The sequence below is a fragment of the Arvicanthis niloticus genome, chromosome 11, assembly GCF_011762505.2.
Source record: "Arvicanthis niloticus isolate mArvNil1 chromosome 11, mArvNil1.pat.X, whole genome shotgun sequence".
Taxonomy (NCBI): domain Eukaryota; kingdom Metazoa; phylum Chordata; class Mammalia; order Rodentia; family Muridae; genus Arvicanthis; species Arvicanthis niloticus.
In genome coordinates, this window is record NC_047668.1 from 13,104,788 (window position 1) to 13,125,618 (window position 20,831).

Below are 20,831 nucleotides of genomic sequence, written 5' to 3' on the forward strand. Positions count from 1 at the left end.
TTTGCCTACCTCTGTAGGGCTGAGATTAAAAGTCTACACCACCACACTAACTCTAAGCTTTTTAAAAATTCTTTTTCACAAAATTCTTAGCTGGCTGGGATCATGCCCTGAGGTCACCACTCCCTTTATTCCTGTCTAATGTCAAGGTTTTCTTTGATCTGTTTATCTCCTTAAACACTGGAGTTCTCTCCATCCTTCTTCCTGGTACCCTTTTCTCCTTGAAATGTACATTTTGTATTTTTTTCTTGCTCAGATTGCTCCTTTTCATTATAGATTTTCATAAGAATAAACACTAATAACTATACAACAGAATCAATACTAAGCTTTTTGAAATTTTCTCTGCCAATCAGCTAATCCTAAATTCTTCAATTTAGTACCAGACAGGTTTTCTGGACAAAGGCAGAAAGCACCTACATTCTTCACCAAAATATCAGAAGAGCAGTCTCTAGACCACATACTAACATTCTTCTGAAACCTCTTGAGTTGGTCCCCAACAATTGAAATTACCTGCAGTACCATTGTTTGCTACGTTTCTACTACTATGGCCCATTAAGCCATGCTTAAAGCATTCAGTTGCTTTTCTCATCCAAAGTCCCTAAGTCCACATTCCTTCAAACAAAATCATGGTCAGTATCCAAAGTCCCTGGTACCAGCTTCTGTCTTAGTTAGAGTTTCTATTGCTGTGAACAGACACCATGACCACAGCAACTCTTACAAAGGAAAACATTTGAGGCTGGCTTACAGTTTCAGAGGTTTGGTTAGTTCATCATGGTGGGAAATCTGGTAGTGTGCAGCCAGACATGGTATTGGAGAAGGAGCTGAGAGTTCTACATCTGGATCTGCAGGCATTGAGAAAAGATAGTGACACAGCTTCCAACAAGGCTATGCCTCCTATTGGTACCAGTAGGACCTAAAGGGTCCCTTTTAATTCAAACTAGCACATTCCATTTCAGTTAAACTTATTGTCATGCAGTAATTCACTGAATTACCCTTTTAAAATTAATCTGTTCTACCTCATTTCATTTTCATTTTATTCCTAATGTTTACCTAGTCCTTTCTCTTGCTATTGTTGGTTATGCCTGCTAGGCTAGGCTTCCAGAATCTGCTCTTTTCACTCTTACTTTTTTTCCCAAATGACTGTACATTGCATTTGGCAACATAGTACTTCTAGAAGAGAGCAGATGTGAATAGAAACGATAAATGGACAGAATTTATAGACAGAATGTTCAAATCTTCTAGTTTGTCTGAGATTAGCCTTGGGTACATGGTAAATTTGAGTCCAGCCTTATCTATATAAGATCCTGTCTAAAAAGTAAAACAAAACATAACAGAAATGAAGCAAAACAAAATGTTATTCATAGCTATTGCACTATAATTGTCTTTATAGCTGCATTCAGAAGGGAATCACCACTTACAATGAATGATAAAGTTTAATGATATACACTAATGGATTCTCATAAATTACATTTATGTAGGTGGTTATTGCAAGAACAGATGGACACAGATAAAAATAAACTCTACAACTTAAAGAAATGTTTTCCTGATTTAATTGTTATCTTTTACTGTAAGCTTTTTGTACTTTCCATTGTCCATGGTTACGCTTAGAAAGTTCTTATGTTAGATATGCTGTTTTTATATATGGAACCGCATATAAAAGTGTTTGAGTATTAGCGACTTTAAATGCCAGATTCTAAATAGTAGTAGAAACATGAGTATTAACTAATCCATGGTGATTTTAAATTTACTCTTGATCACCCAGTGATCAGTATTTATCTCTATCTCTGTCTTTGTGTGTGTGTGTGTGTGTGTGAAAGAGAGAGAGAGAGAAAGAGAGAGAGAAAGAGAAAGATGCATACACACAGTTGAGCCTCATTCTTTATTCTAGGGTGGCCTCACACTTGGAGCCTCCCTTCTTGTTAGCCTTCTAAGTTCTGGGATTACAGGCATGAACATGGCAGGCAAGGTTTTTTTTTGTTTTGTTTTGTTTTTTGTTTTTTTCCATTGGTAAACAAGAAATTTATCATTGAGCCTAATATAGTGGCTCATGCTTATAGTCTTAGCACTTGAGAGGCAACAGCAACAGAATTGCAACAGAGTCCAACTTAGTAGATACAGTAGATTTCAGGCCAGCCAGGGCTACAGAGTAAGATCCTGTCTCAAAGAAAAAACAAACAAAAGAAATTGACCATTGAAATTTTGTTATGAATAATTAATGATTTCTCCTATTATAGGTGTTCATTATAAACTCATCAAACATATTTCTTCTTGAACCTGCAAATGAAATAAAAAATCTTCTGGATGAGCACACAGACATGTGTAAACGTATTCTTAACATTTATCGATACATGGTTGTGCAAGTATCAATGGACAAAAAGACCTGGTAACAATTCTATATCTTTTTGGTTATTGTTCTCTGCATGAGTATAGTAATTTTCAATGAATGGTGTCTATGAATAGAGTGTGTTACAGTGTTACAGTGCTGCTATTATTGAATGAATATAAATATTTTATATAGTAATCATGCTTATAGTAGCCTGTCTCATTTTATTTCAAACACCCTTGATCAAGCTTCTGTAAGACCCCTCAGAATGTCTAAAGTGTGCATAATTGTCACTTTTTCTCCCAGTAATGAATACATAGATAGAGAAATTAATTTTTGCTTGTGCAGATGATTGAAGATGTTATTAGATGAACTTTTAAAGCCTGTTTCTTTCCTTTGGTTACCAAAGCCCTTGCTATCAGGCGTGTTCCTACTTTTCTCTGTCCACTTTTGGCTTCTTAAATATAACCTTTACCTTGTGTGCATCCCAGCATTGTCAGCTTGCTTTTTCCTGAGCATATTCTGAATTTTGCTTTAAAATATCTGCCATCTTTTTCTATGGTCACCAAAACTGTATTGTTATGTCATTACATGTGATTTAATAAGTCAGATGTTTACGAAAGAACAAACACATCAAGAGAATAGGCTATACTTATAACTTAAATTTTTTTAATTTGATTATAACCATGTATTATTCTAACACAAGCTACTGATAGACCTTTGAGTAGACGATTAAGTTTCCCCCTTACTTTTTCTATATTTCCTTTCTATATATTTTTCCTTATTTCCTTTTGTACTAAATGGGTATTCATTTATAGTTCTCAAAATCGTCTGTATTCCTAAATTATTTGTATTAATGGCTGTTGAATTGGAGCCTGAATAATAACTGAATAACTGAACCACCAAGAATAATAAAAGTTGTCTTAATTTTGTATTGCTTACTTTACTTGGTATAATACCTTATATACTTTATATACTTGGTAAATTAAATTAAAAAGTAGACCTTTGAAGGAGAGCAATTCTGTAGTTTGTGTTAGAATTATTTGTGGTTATAATCAAATTAAAAAACAAAAAAGAAAGGTATAAGTATACTTATAAGGTAGAAATATAGCCCGTTTTCTTGAGATGTTTATCCTTTTGTAAATACTTGACTGATTAGATCACACATGTAATTGCATAATAATATAGCATGTGAGGAATAATTTTATTGTATTTTTTCAGTATTAAGTATTTAACCATGACCTTGCATATACTGAGAAGATCTCTGACACACAATTAATAAATAGCTGTTGTAGAAATGTTTAATCCCAATATGGAGTTTTTACCCCACCTTTGATCATTCAGTTCCCGGATGAAAGACACACAACTTATATTATTTACTATAAGCATTAATAAGCATAAGAGCTGGGCAGGTATCCATTCTCTATGCTATGCTGTCTATTTCTCAGCCAATAATCCCAGTATGTACTTTGCCATGTTTCATCTGGGCTGCTCTTAAGTCCCGTTAGCCAACCCACATGGCCATTATTGCATAGCTCACCTAACCTATTTCCTCCAGTCACTTTCTTTTCTCCCTTGTGGTTCTCCCCCATACTAAGCCTGGGAACACTAAACCCCGCCTATGTCTCTTCCGTCCAGCTATTGTCTGTAGGCATCTTTATTCACCAATCAGAAATAACTCAGAGGCATGCTCACATACATCACCTGGGTCTATGGGGACTCTCTGGTCTTTGAGGCAACCAGATCTTGGGGGCCCGCACTTAGCATTACAATACATAACAACTGACCAAACCTCAAAGAATAGCTATCTGCTCCTTGGGTCCTTGTAGTTTTTCATTTTTGTTTACTTTGGTGTTGTTTGTTTTTATTTTTTGTTTGTTTGATTTTCAGAAATGGTCTTGCTATCTATACAGCCCAAACTGGCCTGGAATGTTTTTTTGAAGACTTCTTTTGTGTTCTGTACCACATGTAGGTCTGTGTGTGTATGCATGTATGTATGTATGTATACAGGATTCTGTACCACATGTATGTGAGCAGGCCAGAAGAGGGCACCGCCAGATCTCATTATAAATAGGCTTGAGACATCATGCGCTGCTAGAACCTCTCTGAGCCGTCTCTCCAGGATGTGGCATGGGACTCTTAACTCTTCTACTGTAGCCTCCTGAATGCTGGCATTACAGTTGTAAGCTACCACAGCTCACTGATTTTGAGACAGGATCTTTTTAAGTTGTCCATCCTGGCCTGGATCTTGCTTTGTAGCTCAGAGGGGTCTTAAACTTATTTTCCTACCCCAGCCTTTTTAGTAGCTGGGAATTCAAGCCTAGAACTAACCCAATCAACATCAATTATTAGGGGTACGTGTGTGTGTGTGTGTGTGTGTGTGTGTGTGTGTGTGTGTGTGTGTATACACACATATATTTTTTTTAATAGGGTGAAGGAAGTAAAGGACAATGAGCATGCTTACATATACTAATTTTTTTCTTTTGAGTTATTTTAAAAAGCGGGAACACAAATGAGCGGTGGTGGCGCACACCTTTAATCTCAGCACTCAGGAGGCAGGGGCAGATGGATCTCTGAGTTTGAGTCCAGCCTGGTCTACAGAGTGAGTTTCAGTTTCAGGACAGCCAGAACTATGCAGAAACACCCCCCCCCCCCCACACACACACAAAGAAAAAAAGAAAAAGGGAAGGAAAGAACAAAACAACAACAGCAAAATACAAACAAACAAAAAACTTAAAAATCAAAAAGAACAACAAAAGCAGGAATACTTGGTTAAAGCATGTGCTTAATTTATATTTTTCTAATTAGGGGGAAATGGCTTTAAAGATCTATATGTGTATGTGATTTTTGCCTCCATATATATAACTATACTATGTGCTATGTGCTAGTTTCTTTGGAGGCCAGAAAAGGACCTCCCTCTCAAGATCCCTGGAAATTAGAGTTACAGTAGGTTATGAGCGTCTATGTGGGTACTTGGAATTGAACCTGGCTTCTGTGCAAGAGCAGTAAGTGCTCTTAGATGCTGGACCATCTCTTAGCCCTCTAGCTTTTTACAAAAACATCCTTTACTAGAAGTGACTGGTCTTTGTGTATATAGCCTGTGATCAATGGTAAGCAGATTTTGAATTATGGTCTTTCTCGTTTTAAAAAGGTGTATGTATACATTAGTAATGCAGCACCTGGGAAGCAGAGGCAGGATGATTGCAAAGTTGAAGTTCACCTGGGCTACATACAGCTATACTCTCTCAGAAAACAAAAACAAATCCTATGAAACTGAAGTATTCTTTTTTTTTTTTTTTTGATATTTTTCTTTCTATAAGTTTTGAATCAATGATGAGCCAGGATTCTTGCCATGCAACGTATTTTTAGAATTTATTCCATATTTTTAAGTGAAAACGTATACATTTTATTCTTATGTATATGAATATTTTACCTGCATGTATGTCTGTATACCACATGCATGCCTGGTGCTGGCAGAGGCCAGAAGAAGATATTGGATCTCCTTGGACTGGAGTTACAGGCAGATGTGAGTTGCCCTGTGGATATTGGGTATTGTGTCAGGGTCCTCTGGAAGAACAGCCCATGTTTTCAACGCTGAGTTATCTCTTCAGCCCTCATAATTCTTTCAAGTTCCTTTAAAGCTGAAGTCATAGTATCCAAGGCAATCACACACATATTTACAGTGACTTTATTATGATATTTTTTTCTGTATTGATTAAAGTTATTCTTTTTTTATTACAAATTATAAGTCACCTGATAAATGAGTGAGTTTAAAAGTTAGACTTTTAATAAGATGAGGTTTATTTATAAATTGTGTCGTGTAGTCATACTTACATTTCATTCAGCTAAGCTAGAAGCCCAAGGTAAGTATGATACTTAAGATTTTTATTCTGTGAATAATTATTGTGTTTCTGTTGTGCTGGGAACTGAACTCAGGTCCTCTGGAAGGGCATAAAGTGCTCTTAACTGCTGAGCCATCTCTCTAGCCCCATTTGAAAATTATTAAATCTTTTCTATATGTGTATTTTTTTATTTTTCTTTTTTGGTTTTCAGTTGTATTGGAGATTACTTCACATACTATAGGCAAGTGCTTTGCTACTGAGCTATACCTCTAGCCTTAGGATATATTTTTTAAATTATTTATTTATTTTATTATATCTACATTGTTGTTTTGCTTACAATTATATGTGAGAGGGTGTCACATCACCTGGAAATGGAGTTATAGACAGTTGTGAGCTGTCATTTGGGTACTGGAAATTGAACCTAGATCCTCTAGAAGAACAACCAGTGCTCTTAACTGCTGAGCTATATCTCTACCCCTCAAGATATATAGATATAGATATATGGAAAGAGAGAGAGAGAAAGGAGAGATTTTTAATCTGAGTGATAATTTTTGTTTGATTCTGTGTTCACTTCTTCACCCAAATAACATCTAGATCTGGACATACTACTGTTTTATCTATATTTCTCACAGTGACCATCCTTAAAGCTGTGCCTAGACAGGGACTGCAGAGTGGCCATCAAGGAGGAGACTGTAGGAACTGGGCTCTAGCTTGCCTCTAGACTACCTACAATTCTCTTGTCAGGTTCCTTTTCCCCTTTCCTTTTTTTTCTTTCATTTTTTTGTTTGTTTGTTTATTTCTTTTTTTTGGGGGGGGGCGGGGAGACAGGGTCTTAATAGGTATCCAAGGCTGGTCCCAAATGTACCACCCTCCTGCCTCAGTCACCCAAAGACTGCAGGTGCATTCCACTATGCCTAGCTAGTAGTCTCATTTATTGGTAGGTTGGTAAATTTGTTCTTCAGATATCAGGTGTGGTCTTATCTGTTAGGAAGCATTAGGAGAAAGTTAAGGTAAGGACAATGTTAGAATTGGTTCTGTTTCTGACACACATACAGAACAAAAGATTTTAAAACTGTCAATTGGGGCTAGAGAGATGACTCAGCAGTTAAGAGTACTTTATGTCATTCTAGAGGACCTGAGTTCAGTTCCCAGCACCCATATTGGGCAGCCTACAACTGCTGGTAACTCCAGCTCCAGGGGATGTGATTCAGACTTCTTCAGATGCCTTGGCACACATAGAATATATTCACATAGATATACAATACACATACACACATATACTTATATATAAATACATATTTACATATATTACATATGAGTAATTTTTTTAATCACTGAAACCAAAAGAACGGAAAGGACATGGTGGCAGGCTTCTGTGATCTTAGAACTAGAGATAGATAGAGTTGGGAATAAGGAGTTGAAGGTCATTCTTGGCTACATAGGAAGGCCAGCCTAGGCTTCATGAGACTCTGTCTCAAGAAAGAAGTAGGAGGGTGCGAGGAAGAGAAGCAGTATCTTTACCTTCTCTTTTTTCCTGAATGTTCATTATTAAAAACATAAAACAGTTTGTACCTGAAGCTATTGTGCTTACAAACTTCAATTACTAGTTTTAATATTTAAAGAATTCTAAATACTCAATAGTCTTTCAAAGATTGAGTATTCAAGTTATCCCAACAATAATGTTATTTTTACAACAAATTAATATGAAAATTGATCATTAATCCAAAGCAAGAAGGAAACATTAACAGATCTTCTTTCTTTAAGGGAACAGATGCTACTCGTGTTGCTCAGAGTCACGGAGTCTGTACTGAAGATGTCATCACAAGCTTTTCTGCAGTTCCAGGGGAAAAAAAACATGACCCTGGCAGGTCGACTTGCAGGACCACTTTTCCAGGCAATAAACATAAATAGATGGATAGATGTCTTTGATTTTTAAAGTTACACTAAAACTCAGCTTTGTTAAAGTAGAAGAATGCTTTAAATCACAAGCCAGTTCATGTTAAAGGATCTTTTATAGAGCTAAATTAAAAGTCGCTCATCTAAAAGACCTTTACACACAATTCACAACCTAATGGAAGAAAAATGTTGTAATGAAGAGTAAGGGTGCTTATTTTACCTCTAGCATGGCATACTTGTGGGTCAGAAAGCTGACAGAGAACTCTAGGAATAATATTAGTTTCTGAATCTCTGGGGTTATTAGGAAAAACATTTCAGTTTGTTTCATGGTAATTAAAATGTAGTACCTAACCGAGCTGCCCCATAGACTTTATTGTTCTCCCTTCTAGAATTTAAGTGTCTCTAGTATTTTTGATCATACAGAAATTACATATTATTTCAACATGAAGGTTATATGCTGACTTTAAACTTACTACGAACTATGAAATAGGAAATATTTTTATGCTGACACATTAAATGAAATTGCGTAGTTAGGATGATTCTTTTTTAATGAATTATAATTATTATTTATTTTATGTGTATGAGTACACTGTAGCTGTCTTCAGTCACACCAGAAGAGGGCATTGGATCCCGTTACAGATGGTTGTGAGCCACCATGTGGTTCCTGGGAATTGAACTCAGGACCTCTGGAAGCGCAGTTAGCCATCTTAACCACTAAGCCGCCTCTCCAGCCCCCCCAGTTAGGATGATTTTTAATGTCAGAGATAAAGGCTATTTCATATCCTTGGCCATAAGTATAATTGTTCACATTGGCCTTTTACAGTTCCTAATCTCTCACCTAAAAAAACTCTGCTGATGCTAAATTAAGTTTCAAAACAGAAATATATGTTATCTAAACAGAAAATTCCCGGTTTTCATTGCTAACCCAGTGATGGGAGCTACAGAAAGATAAAATTTAGCTCGTTGTGCAAAATAACTTTTTTTTGTAGTTTGAACACTTAGAGATAGGATGAAAGATTACTAGTCACTTCAGTTTTATCTTTACATTTCATGTGTGAATTTACAATAATTTCTTAGCAAAACTCATGAAGTTAAATGTTTTAAAACTTATTTTTGACTTATTTCTTCAACAACGGGATATATTTAGTAGCAGTCCACAAAGCCTCAGAGTACTGGGTGATCGGTACTCTCTGCCCTCTTACAAGGAAGCTTTTGATATTGCTATTGGATTTATTACAAAGCGCTCTCAGTTGCTGTTATCTTTTAAATGATTTATTTATTTTACTTTTATGAGTACACTGTAGCTGTCTTCAGACGCATCAGAAGAGAGCATCAGATTCCATTACAGATGATTGTGAGCCACTATGTGGTTGCTGGGAATTGAACTCAGGACCTCTGGAAGAGCAGTCTCTCTTAACTGCTGAGCCATCTCTCTAGAATGAAATTTAATTTTAACCTTTAGGTTAATTTACATATTTTTTCAAGGGTATTTCATTAAATACTGCTCTAGGACTTCCTCTTCCCTTTGTAGTGGTGAAACAAACTTCCAAAGTGTAGTCATTTCCATCTTTAATTTGGCAGTGTATTCTGAAGTTTTTCATTTAAGAACTCAATTTCAACCCTGAATAGTATGGAAACATGTCTTTCCAGAGCATTTCCTTAGCAGGAATGCAATGCAGGATGACAGTTACACATTAAGGTTCCTGCTCAGTCTGTCTTCCTCAAGTACGAGGAACCAGTGGTCACATAGCTGGCACTCTTTCCAGGCAACAGGAATTGCAGAAGTTACTTTTACAACATGGAGTAATGGTATTATAGGATTTAAATGTTTTTTGCTTCTTAGATAAAAATAATTAATACTTGATTTTGAAGTCACATACCAAATAAATCTAATTATTATTTCTGAATATTTGTCTTTTTAGACTCTCATTGTTGCCTGGATCAAAGCAAATCTAAATGTATACATTTCTCGAGAACTTTGGGATGACTTACTTTCAGTATTGTCATCATTGACCTATTGGGAAGAATTGGCCACTGAGTGGTCACTGACCATGGAGACACTAACTAAAGTTTTAGCTAGGAATTTATATAGTTTGGATCTCAGTGATTTGCCATTGGATAAGCTCAGTGAACAGAAGCAAAAAAAGCACAAAGGGAAAGGTAAGCATTGTTCAAAGATTCTCCATAGGAATTTATTTAAATAATTGAGTTAGGGAAACCAGGCCGGAAGAGTGCTGGGGCAAATCATCTTTTCTAATCTCCTTTCATTTTTCCTGGAGGTTTAAAATTTCCAACAAGAAAATACAGAAATACACTATTATTTTAACAATTTTAGCAAGATAAAGAATGTTCCTTGTATATATTATAGTCAGTCTTATATTTAATTAAGCAATATAGAATCTTAACTCTTATTTTAAATGATTAACCCAAGTCAGAATTTTAAAAATACATTTACTTTTTAGTATAAATAGTTTTTAGGTATAACTGAAAGGATGACTTAGTTTTATTCTATTTTTAAATATATCATAAAGAATTACTTGGAAAATTCTCTTGAAAGCATTTTATTAGTTTAAACTACAAGTAAACATTCTCTAAGCGTGAAGTAATATTTGCATAATGTTAAGTTGAGGTGAGGCAGTAGCATAATTATTATATCAGCATGTGCTTTGTATAGTATTTTGCATTTTAAGAATAAATTTCTAACTAGGAGTTATATTTAAATCCTATTTCATATTTACCTGTTTGTCCTTGGTACTTAAGTTTATGCCCACCATTACCTTTTCTCCATAATTTATTTCTCAAGTGGCTATTATTCATCATTAGAAATTAGAAACTATCACTGCAAGATGACTTCCATTCACCTTGTTTCTTACCTTTAGATAGTAGAGAATTATAATGGGTTATTGTTGGTAATATAATGTAATTTTAAGTCTTCCTAAGTTTTGAATATAGTTTTTACCTAAAACGAAACTCAAGAAATCCTTATAGTTAACTTTATAATGCACTGTGAGGAGGCCTTAGAACCCACAACGACATATTCCTTGTAATTTAAAGGTGACCATCAGGTTGTCAATATACTACATACTAATATTGTATTTCTAGGAGTTGGACATGAATTTCAGAAAGTTTCAGTTGACAAGTCATTTTCTAGAGGATGGAGTCGCGATCAGCCTGGCCAGGCACCAATGAGACAGAGAAGTGCAACAACCACTGGCTCCCCAGGAACTGAGAAAGCCAGGAGTATAGTACGGCAAAAAACTGTTGGTATGTAGTTCAAGACCGTGGGAATTAGATAGAGCAATGTGGATAGATCCCTCAGTGTACATTTTGCTTTCTTTGGGGAGATGAGAACCTTCTATAGAAAACTTCCTCCCTTCCCTCAGTAATTCTTATAGCCCAGTAGCATGTGTATAAGCCTTTGTGCCTTTAATATATGCACTCTTGTGTTTATGTAGTTCATTATAGATTTTTTTTTGTTTCCAAATTGTCATTTTATAGAATTAAAAAAGTAGAATTTGGATTCAAAATGCAGAATTCAAGCATGAGCTGGTACACATTTTATTATTCACAAAACATGGAGATCATAGCAAACTTTCATTATTACAATTACAATTATTGGCCCTAGGAACTTCTAATAGGATAGCAGGAAATTAAATCATACCCTCTACTGGCAGGCAGCTGAGGTCAAGAAGAAATCTATAGGGGTGTGGAGCACTGTGGGAAGCACTTGGAGGCTTGAGCCAACTCAACATACTAAAGACCTGGCAACTCTTGTTTTCCTCTACTAGCCATGTAATTTGGCTGAACTAGTAAAGAGTATAGTACTGGAAAGAAATATAAAGAGGGCTTATGCCCTAAGTTCTTTCTTACTTTTTTTTACTAAATACATAGATAACCTTAGACAATTTACTCAAATTTTCTAGGCTTTAATTTTTTAATAATGCTTTTTTAAAAAAGATTTATTTATTTATTTAATGTATATGAGTACACTGTAGCTGTCTTCAGACACACCAGAAGAGGGCATCAGATCCCATTACAGATGGTTGTGGGCCATCATATGGTTGCTGGGAATTGAACTCAGGACCTCTGGAAGAGCAGTCCTTGCTCTTAACCACTGAGCCATCTCCCCAGCCCCCGGCTTTAATTTTTAACTGTGGTGTGTGCGTGCACGTATGTGTGTTCCCACCTTATGCATATACAAGCCTGAGGACAGCTTGCTGGAGTTGGCTCTGTCTGCACCAGGGTTGAATTCAGGTTATGGCACTTGAGCACCTCACTGCCTCCCCTGTCTGAGTTTTAAGTGCTGTATTTGTTTAGTGGCACTGGTAAGACTTCCCCCACCTGAAACAGAGTTGCTTGATGTCATTTCAGGTTTCATGTCCACCAAACAAAAACTAAGGCATTAAAAGTTTTGCTAGGAAAGATACATGTGTAAAGTTGGAAACTTTGTTAAAAAGTCAAGTTAAAATAGTGTTAGATCCTGCTGGTCCCTGAGACAGGGTATTACAGTGAACCCTGGGCTGCCTTGACACTCACTGACCTTGAACTTGAAAGGATTTTGTCATAGCTCCTTGAGCACTAGCATTACTAATGGGAACTACCATGACTGGTGAATTTCCTAATTTTTAAAATTACTTGTTTATATCAAGATCAATGAATATGCTTAAATTTTGAGTCTGAAGGAGAACATGCATTCTGTTACGCCCTCCTGTCCTCCTCCTTCCTGTCCCCTCAGTTTACTTCACTAGCGGCAGACCCTCTTAGCAGTTTCTTATACATCTTCTGAAGGCCTTTTATATACACAGAGGCCAATAGCACATTGCCATGTGCTTTGTTTAACTGAATGTGGATTAGCCACAGTTGATTTTTACATATTTGAATGGAAAAAAGTTAAATATTCAGTATCAAAGCACTGTTCTAAACATTAAGAATATAGTTAAGAACGAGTACTTCATCTTAGTTACAAGATTGGGAAGTGATAAAGCAAATCAGATTTTTAAAATGATCACTGGCACTCAGAGTTTTAATGTTGAGCTTACAGATCCAGTAAACATTAACAGATGCTAGTACATTACACAGACAATTATGGCATTCGTGAATAGCAGAAGTAGAGAATAAGACTTTTAGATCAAGACAGGCTTCTTTATCATACGATTTACGAACATAGATTTGAGTAAGCGAGAGAACATGTCAAGGACCTATAGGAAATACGTTCTGCTTATAGGAAAGTGTGAAAGCCCTGAAGTCAAGAAGTCTGTCTGTCTGTCTGTCTTTCTGTCTTCCTTCCTTTCTTTCTTTTGCCTCTATTATTTACATAGTATTATGCAATATAGTTAAGCATTGTGTTCTTACATAGCAGTACCTATAAATTCATTTACTCAGTATTCTCTAAACTGAAGCTAAAATTATTAGGAAGTTTAAGTCACTAATTATTACTACAAAATTTTTTATCTTTGTGATCCAGTGACTCTTTTATAAAATTATAAAATGTAACAGAATATACAAGATTTGGAAAGAAGCCCACAATTTTTGTATTTAAAATGATACTTTGAAATTTTTATGTTTATGATTTGAATGAACTCAGATTATATATTTTTCTTAAGAACCTGATTTTGCGTTTGTTGTTGTTAGTATTGTGTAGTTGTTTTTGTTTTTAAAGACAGGATGTCATATAGACCAGGCTGGCCTAGAACTCATTGTGTAGTTGAAAATGACCTTGAACTTGTAATCTTTCTGCTTTGATCATCCTAGTACTGAGCTTATAGGTGTGTGACCATTCCTGACTGGTGAACATGCTTCTTAATGCTTCTTAGTTGTAATTCTGTTTTCTATACACGTTTCTAGTTAGGACTTTAAAGTTGCACCACTATCCTTTAGGATAAATGTGAGATACTTGTTTGACTAAGTGCTTTCTCTCCTGGAACAACTACTAAACACAAGAGGAAATTGTGACAGACTTTCATAAAAGGGTCTTTTGGTAATTAGGAAGTTTTATTTGGGTAAAAATATGAAAATGAAATGATTTATTCATCAAATTTCTTAAGAATTGCTCAGAGAAATGACCACATATGGTACTGGGATTGCTTTGGACTAATGATATTGAGTATTTCTCACGGCTTCCACTTGATAAATTTCTCTTTTTTTTTTTTTTTTTTTTTTTTTTGGAAATGTGCTGAAGTGTCTGCTGTTTTTTTTAATGCTGTTCCATTGTAATTGCTAATAATAGGCATTTTCCTGCTTTACACCAAAAGAATTACATTCAGAATGTGTGTTGTGGTTTCTTTTCTTACAGCTTGCCAGTATTTGCTGTGCTGAAATGTTTTAATTTAAAGTTTCCTTCCTTTGAGTCTTTTAGTTTTCTCTGTTGCTGCTTTTTCTGTGACACAGCCTTTCATTATAGTCACTCTTCTTTTTTCCTTCCCCACTTCTTTCTTTTCCTTTAAAGCCATGAGAAGCCGATCCATTGGTGAATGTGCTCTGCCATCGGCCTATATTCGCAGTGCTAAAAGTGCTCCTGTTCTGATCCATACTTCCAAACCCTTCTTGCCTGATATTGTTCTCACTCCCCTTTCTGATGAGCTTTCAGGTAGTGCCACCTCTGCTAATTTCTGCACCGCCATTTTCACTTTTTAATCCTCTGCTTTCAAAATTGCTAAATCAAATAAACTCTTCAAGGTTAATTTCTTTTGGGAGGGGGGTGGGAAATTGAAAAATAATTGAGAAATCAACATTTTGAGTTATTTGAACTCTCATGCTATTCTTGCAGTTCATTCTGGAAGTGTGGAGGTTAGTGCTGTGCCAATGTCTTAGATTTTTTATTGTAAATGACCAAGTTATTCTGTTTGATTTTTTTTTTCTTTCAGGTGATTAAAAATATAGTAGTGAATATTTGTATCATAAATGTCTCACAAGAGGCATGTTGACTTTTGATGTTTTATTGTTTTGATTAACAATATGGTAAATCTTAAATATCATTTCCTCCCCCTCTTCTATATTTATGGAACTAAGTAAGAGCATCTAGTCATTGGAGAAAACATATAACCTAGTAATTACTTTGGGATTTATATTGGATAAAACACTGTGTAGAATTCAAAGGATGAACTCCTTTTAAAGCCATTGCATGTAGCCCCAGTTCCCAAAGAATGTGAAAACCTGCTCAACTTTACTATTTGATTAGATCTGATAATGGCTGGCATGGACTCAGTGTAGTGAGTTTTAAGAATTTTACATACAATATCACCCAAATAAAATAGAGAGCATTTCCGTTGCCCTAACCTTTCCCTAGTTCCTCTATGCCAGTGACCACTCATGCTCCACCTTCACAAATCATTGTCACTCCACCGTTAGTACTGCCTTTCAGTAATTTTGCCTATCTGTGATATTATGCAGTATCTTGTCTCTATCACAGAAGCGAACTTGAGTATAGTTGTGTAAACTATGATAGTTGGGTTGACTTGGACATTATTAGGTTTCTTCCCAGCAGTTTGCTTGGGTGTATCTGTGATAATGCTGGGTCTGAAGAGGTACTAGTGTTTTTGGGTTTTGCAGTTTTTCTTTTTAAAGCATATTTTTTTAGTTTCCAGTGGACTGAAAGATCTGTGAAAGAAGGTACATTTGTGTTAATGTTATTGTCAGTGAATATTCCTCTGTCATCTATAATCCCATTGAGACCAGATTTCTAGCAGGGTGACAGTAGTTGAGAATTACTTATATGTAGGTATAAAAATATATTATTTTATGTTTGATGATCTTTTAAAAGTTATAAATGACAGAATATACTTCTGTTTCTCAAAAATGAAACAACAAAGCATTCAATTATTGGATATATGCATTTTCTAGGTAGAATGAGTAAGAATCATTTCTGGATAGTATTCTGATACTATTGTTCTTATTTTGAGTCAGGCTCTTACTTTGTAGTTCAGACTATTCTAAAACTACATAGTTTAGCCCAGCCTGAAATTTACAGTAACCCTCTCACCTCAGCATCCCAAGTACTGGGAGAGTAGGCCAGCCAACATGCCCACTTTCATATTACAAACTTGGAAGATAATCAAGTGTTATTTTGAAACCATAATATTATAAGTTAGAAGTGGTTTATAATTAAATTGGTATTTGATTTTGCAGTTAAATGACAAAAGTAAAATAGGGAATTTGGCCATAATCCAAACCTTGGCTGATCCATAAATTTTTTTTTGTTTCATCTTAATTTGTTTTGTTTTTGAGACAGGGTTTGTTCACTCTGTAGATCAGGTTAGCCTCAAGCTCAAAGATCACCTGTTTTTGCCCTGGAGAGTGCTGGAATTAATGGCATGTGCCACCATTTCCATCTGTTCCTTAAGTATTTGATGAATAATTAATGAGTAAATTTTAAGGCTACCAGTGCAAAAATGTAGGACAATTAGATGATGTATAGATGGAATAATAACACTTTAGTGGATGAGAAAAAGTGGTACATAATTTTCTTAAATATAGCCCTTTATTCTAAATAAATGAATGAATAACTATTTTGTCCTTAGCTATAAAGAAATATTTTGTATTTTCATTGCTCCATTCTAACACTGTACTTTCCTAGGCAAATAACAGTGATTTTGTCTGCATATGTCTTAACTATAATTTATTTACTTAAATTGGCAAACAAAGCAAAGCTTAACTGATAACTTGAGTTAGGTACAATTGAAAAACTAGGTTATTATAACCAGATAAATTCTTTTGATTCAGGCTTTCAAAAGCATGAGTACATATTAACATATGTAATACAAACTAATTTTTTTTTTTTTTTTTTTGCCTATTTAGAACAATTAAAAAGAATTTGGCCATTAATTCTTCAATGTTGGATTGAATCAGATAAATCTCTTGTTTTAAAAACTGCCAGAAAGATTCTTTTTGTTTTTAGAGCTTTTGGGACTTCTAAAATTTCCTGATTTCCTGTCTGAAACTTTAAAATTTTGACAAGTAATTATCTTAGGTGCTAATTAAAAAATACAAGAATTTTATTTAAATAAGAAAATGCTTGGCTCAGAAGGAAGACTCTTTAGTATTCACAGCAGTTATCTCTGTACAGGAAAGAAGTGGGGTGGGAAATGAAAGAGTAAAGACATCTGTACTATAGTAGGCAGGATGTGTTGGAACCAAATTTCTGCTTTTTAGTTGAGAATGTATTCTTGGTCTGTAACAAAACTCGTGAGTTAAGTAGCAGGCCTCTGTGTGTAGACACCTTCTGTCTGCTGCTAGAACATACCAGTTACAGCTCTCCCCCTTCCACTTCCACCTGTGCAGGTGTGTCCATTCCACTGATTGGTGTCCCATCAAACCATGAGTTGTTCTACTTGAACATCAAACCCTACCATTTGCAATTGGCCCTCATTGACTAACTAAGAGGTGTTTGCTTCTTAAACTGCACCATTTGCCACCACTTTCAAATTAGTATGATCATTGTTCTCAGTCTGGACTGCTTCATTGGTTGGGTTCCTCACTGGGCATAATAAGTGCTGTTGTTCCACAAAAGAGACAGCAGGTCCACACTGAAGGAGCACACAGACAGCAGCAGATGCAGCAGTGAAGTCTGTCTGTAAAACTAAAAGAAAAATGAAGTGTTCCTCATTGCTCTCCATTCCCACCATCTTGGTATAGAGACTGACACTCTGTTGTTTGAGACAGTCTCATGTAGCCCAAGCTGGTCTTGAACTAATATGCAATGAAGGATGACCTTGATCCTCCTGCCTCTGCCTGCCAGATACTGAGCCCTGTCTACGTTGTCTCTTTCAAAAATTTCCAAGTATTGCCTTAAGCTTCTATGTCACAATCTTGCTTGGTTATAAATAAATCATAAAGATTATTTTTTAAAAAACCTTTTTAATATTTATAGATAATATTTGAAAGATTTCTCAAGTGCTATTGTTTTTGCCTTCATTTTCCTCATTTGAGATAAAATGCCTTTTATAACAAATTTAAATATTTAGATAATATTGACATACTAGAACATATTAGAACAAACATTTTATATCTTACTATCAGAATTATGCTTATTTATATTTATTGGTTTTGGACATAGTCTTGGTCCATAGCTCAGGCTGGCCTCAAACTCATGACAATTCTCCTGGTTTAGTATCCTGAGTATTAAGATTACAGACATGAGCTCCCTGTGCCTAATGTCATCTGGAATAACAAAAAAGAAAAAAGAAAAACAAACCGAGGATATCAAAAACAATTTTCAACAATAAGAAAACTTCTTGAGGAATCACCATCCCTGACCTCATGCTGTACTACAGAGCAATAGTGATTAAAAAACAAACAAACAAACAAACAAAAACAAAAAACCAACTGCATGGTATTGGTATAGAGACAGACAGGTAGATCAGTGGAATAAGATTGAAGACCCAGAAATAAACCCACATATCTGCAGTTACTTGATCTTTGACAGAGAAGCTAAAACCATTCAGTGGAAAAAAGACAACATTTTCAACTAATGGTGCTGGTTTAATTGGTGGTCTGCATGTAGAAGAATGCAAGTTGATCCATTTTTGTCTCCTTGTACAAAGTTCAAGTCCAAGTGGATCAAGGACCTCCACATAAAACCAGACATGCTGAATCTAATAAAAAAGAAAGTGGGAAAGAGCCTTGAATACATTGGCACAGGGGAAATTTTCCTGAACAGAACACCAGTGGCTCAGCAACAATTGACAAATGGGACCTCATGAAACTGAAAAGCTTCTGTAAAGCAAAGGACACTGTCAATAGGACAAATCCGCAACATACACATTGGGAAAACATCCTTACCAACCCTACATAGAGGGCTAATATCCAAAATGTACAAAGAACTCATGAAATTAGACTCTAGAAAACCAAATAACCCAATTAAAAACTGGGGCTAAACAATTCTCAACTGAGAAATCTCGAATGGCCAAGAAACATCCAAAGAAATGTTCAACATCCTTAGTCATCAGGAAAATATAAAAACGACCCTAACATTCCATCTTTCACAAATCAGATTGACTCAGATCAAAAGCTCAGGTGTCAGCAGATGCTGTCAAGGATGTAGAGAAAGAGGAATACTCCTCCATTGCTGGTGGGATTACAAACCACTCTGGAAATCAATCTGGTGGTTCTTCAGAAAATTGGGAATAGCTCTACATGAAGACCCAGCCATACCACTCCTGGGCATATACCCAAAAGATTCTTCAAACACATAACATGTTCATAGCACATGTTCATAGCAGCTTTATTTGTAATAGCCAGAAACTGGAAGCAACCCAGATGTTCCTCAGTGGAAGAATAGATCCAGAAAATGTGGTACATTTTACACAATGCAATAATACTCAGCTATCAAAAACAATGACTTCCCAAACTTTGTAGGTAATTAGATGGAACTAGAAAAATATCATCCTGAGTGAGGTAACCCAGACCCAAAAGGACATGCATAGTATATACTCACTGACATGTGACTATTAGTTCAAAAGCTCAGAATACCCATGATACAACTGAAAGACCATATAAAGCATGACAAGAAGGAAGACCAAAGTGTGGATACTTCAGACCCTCTTAGAAGGGGGAACAAAATAATCACAGGAGACAGAGGGAGGGAGGGATCTAAGTGGAAGAAGGAAGGGGGTGGAAAAGAGGGAGGGGCAAGACTGTGTATGGGAAGAGACAGAAGAGAAGTCCAGAGGACCAGGAGAATGAATAGAAATAAGTAGCAGTGGGGGCTGAGGAACTTGGGGAACCACTAGACATTCCCAGATGCTAGGGATGGGAGAGGCTCCCAGGACCCAATAGAGATGACATTAGTCGAAATACCCAACAGCAGGGAGATAGAACCTGAAAAGACACCCTCCAGTAGATAGGCATGGCCCCCAGTTGAGGGAGAAGGCCACCTACTCACCTAAAAATTTAATCCAGAATTGTCCCTGTCTGAAGGAAACACAGGGACAGAAATGGAGCAGAGGCTGAAGGAAAGGCCATCTAGAGACTGCCCCACCATGCAATCCACTCTATCTGCAGACACCACGCCTGACACTGTTGCTGATGCTAAGATGTGCTTGCAGACAGGAGCTTGGTATGGCTGTCCTCTGAGAGGCTCTGCCAGCACCTGACTAAGACAGATGCAGATACAGCCAACCATTGTACTGAGACCGGGAACCCAATGAAAGTTAGGGAAGGACTGAAGGAGCTGAAGGGGACTACAACCCCATAGGAAGAACAATAGTATCAACTAACAGGACCTCTTAGAGCTCCCAGGGACTAAACTACCAACCAAAAAGTATACATAGGCTGGTCCATGGCTCCCACTAAATATGTAGCAGAGGATTACCTTATCAGTGAGAGGGGAGGCATTTGATCCTGTGGTGGCTTGATGCCCCAGAGAAGGAGGATTCTAGAGGGGGGGTGGGAGGATGGGTGGGGAAGCACCCTCTTAGAGACAAAGGGGGGGGGTGAGGTTCATAGAGGAAAGACTGGGAAGAAGGATAATGATTGAAATGTAAACAAATAAAATGATTAATAAAAAGAGAAAGCAAAGTGGACTCCATCACTGGGCATAGTGGCCACATGTTCTTAAGCATTTGGGAAGTTGAGGTAAGAAATTGTGAGTATGAGGCTAACCTGGGCTACATGCCAAGGTCTGTTTTGTTTGTTTGTTTTTTTAAAAAACGAAACTAAAAATTCCTACAACCCCACAAAATAAACAAGAACTAGATAAAGAAAGTAATGTTTTTCATGGTTTCCTGTGCCTCCACCTTCCAGTTGCTGACATTTCAGATATTTGCTGCTATGTCTAG

General features: G+C 36.2%; 1 protein-coding gene across 7 annotated transcripts in view; it reads left to right on the forward strand.

Annotated features, from left to right (window-relative positions):
• Positions 1–20,831, forward strand: part of Ralgapa1 (Ral GTPase activating protein catalytic subunit alpha 1) — a 210,746-nt gene that overhangs the window by 64,075 nt on the left and 125,840 nt on the right. For 5 of the 7 annotated variants that reach the window (XR_013113153.1, XM_034514151.2, XM_034514149.2 and 2 more), the window contains 5 exons: positions 2,232–2,380; positions 7,927–8,056; positions 9,981–10,218; positions 11,161–11,322; positions 14,504–14,644. Coding sequence is in view for 6 of the 7 variants with exons in the window: in XM_034514151.2 (XP_034370042.1) it covers positions 2,232–2,380; positions 7,927–8,056; positions 9,981–10,218; positions 11,161–11,322; positions 14,504–14,644 (820 nt within the window). In the remaining variant the exon portion in view is untranslated. The remainder of the gene's footprint in view (positions 1–2,231; positions 2,381–7,926; positions 8,057–9,980; positions 10,219–11,160; positions 11,323–14,503; positions 14,645–20,831) is intronic. The other 2 variants (XM_076941862.1, XM_034514156.2) reach the window with 1 other exon arrangement.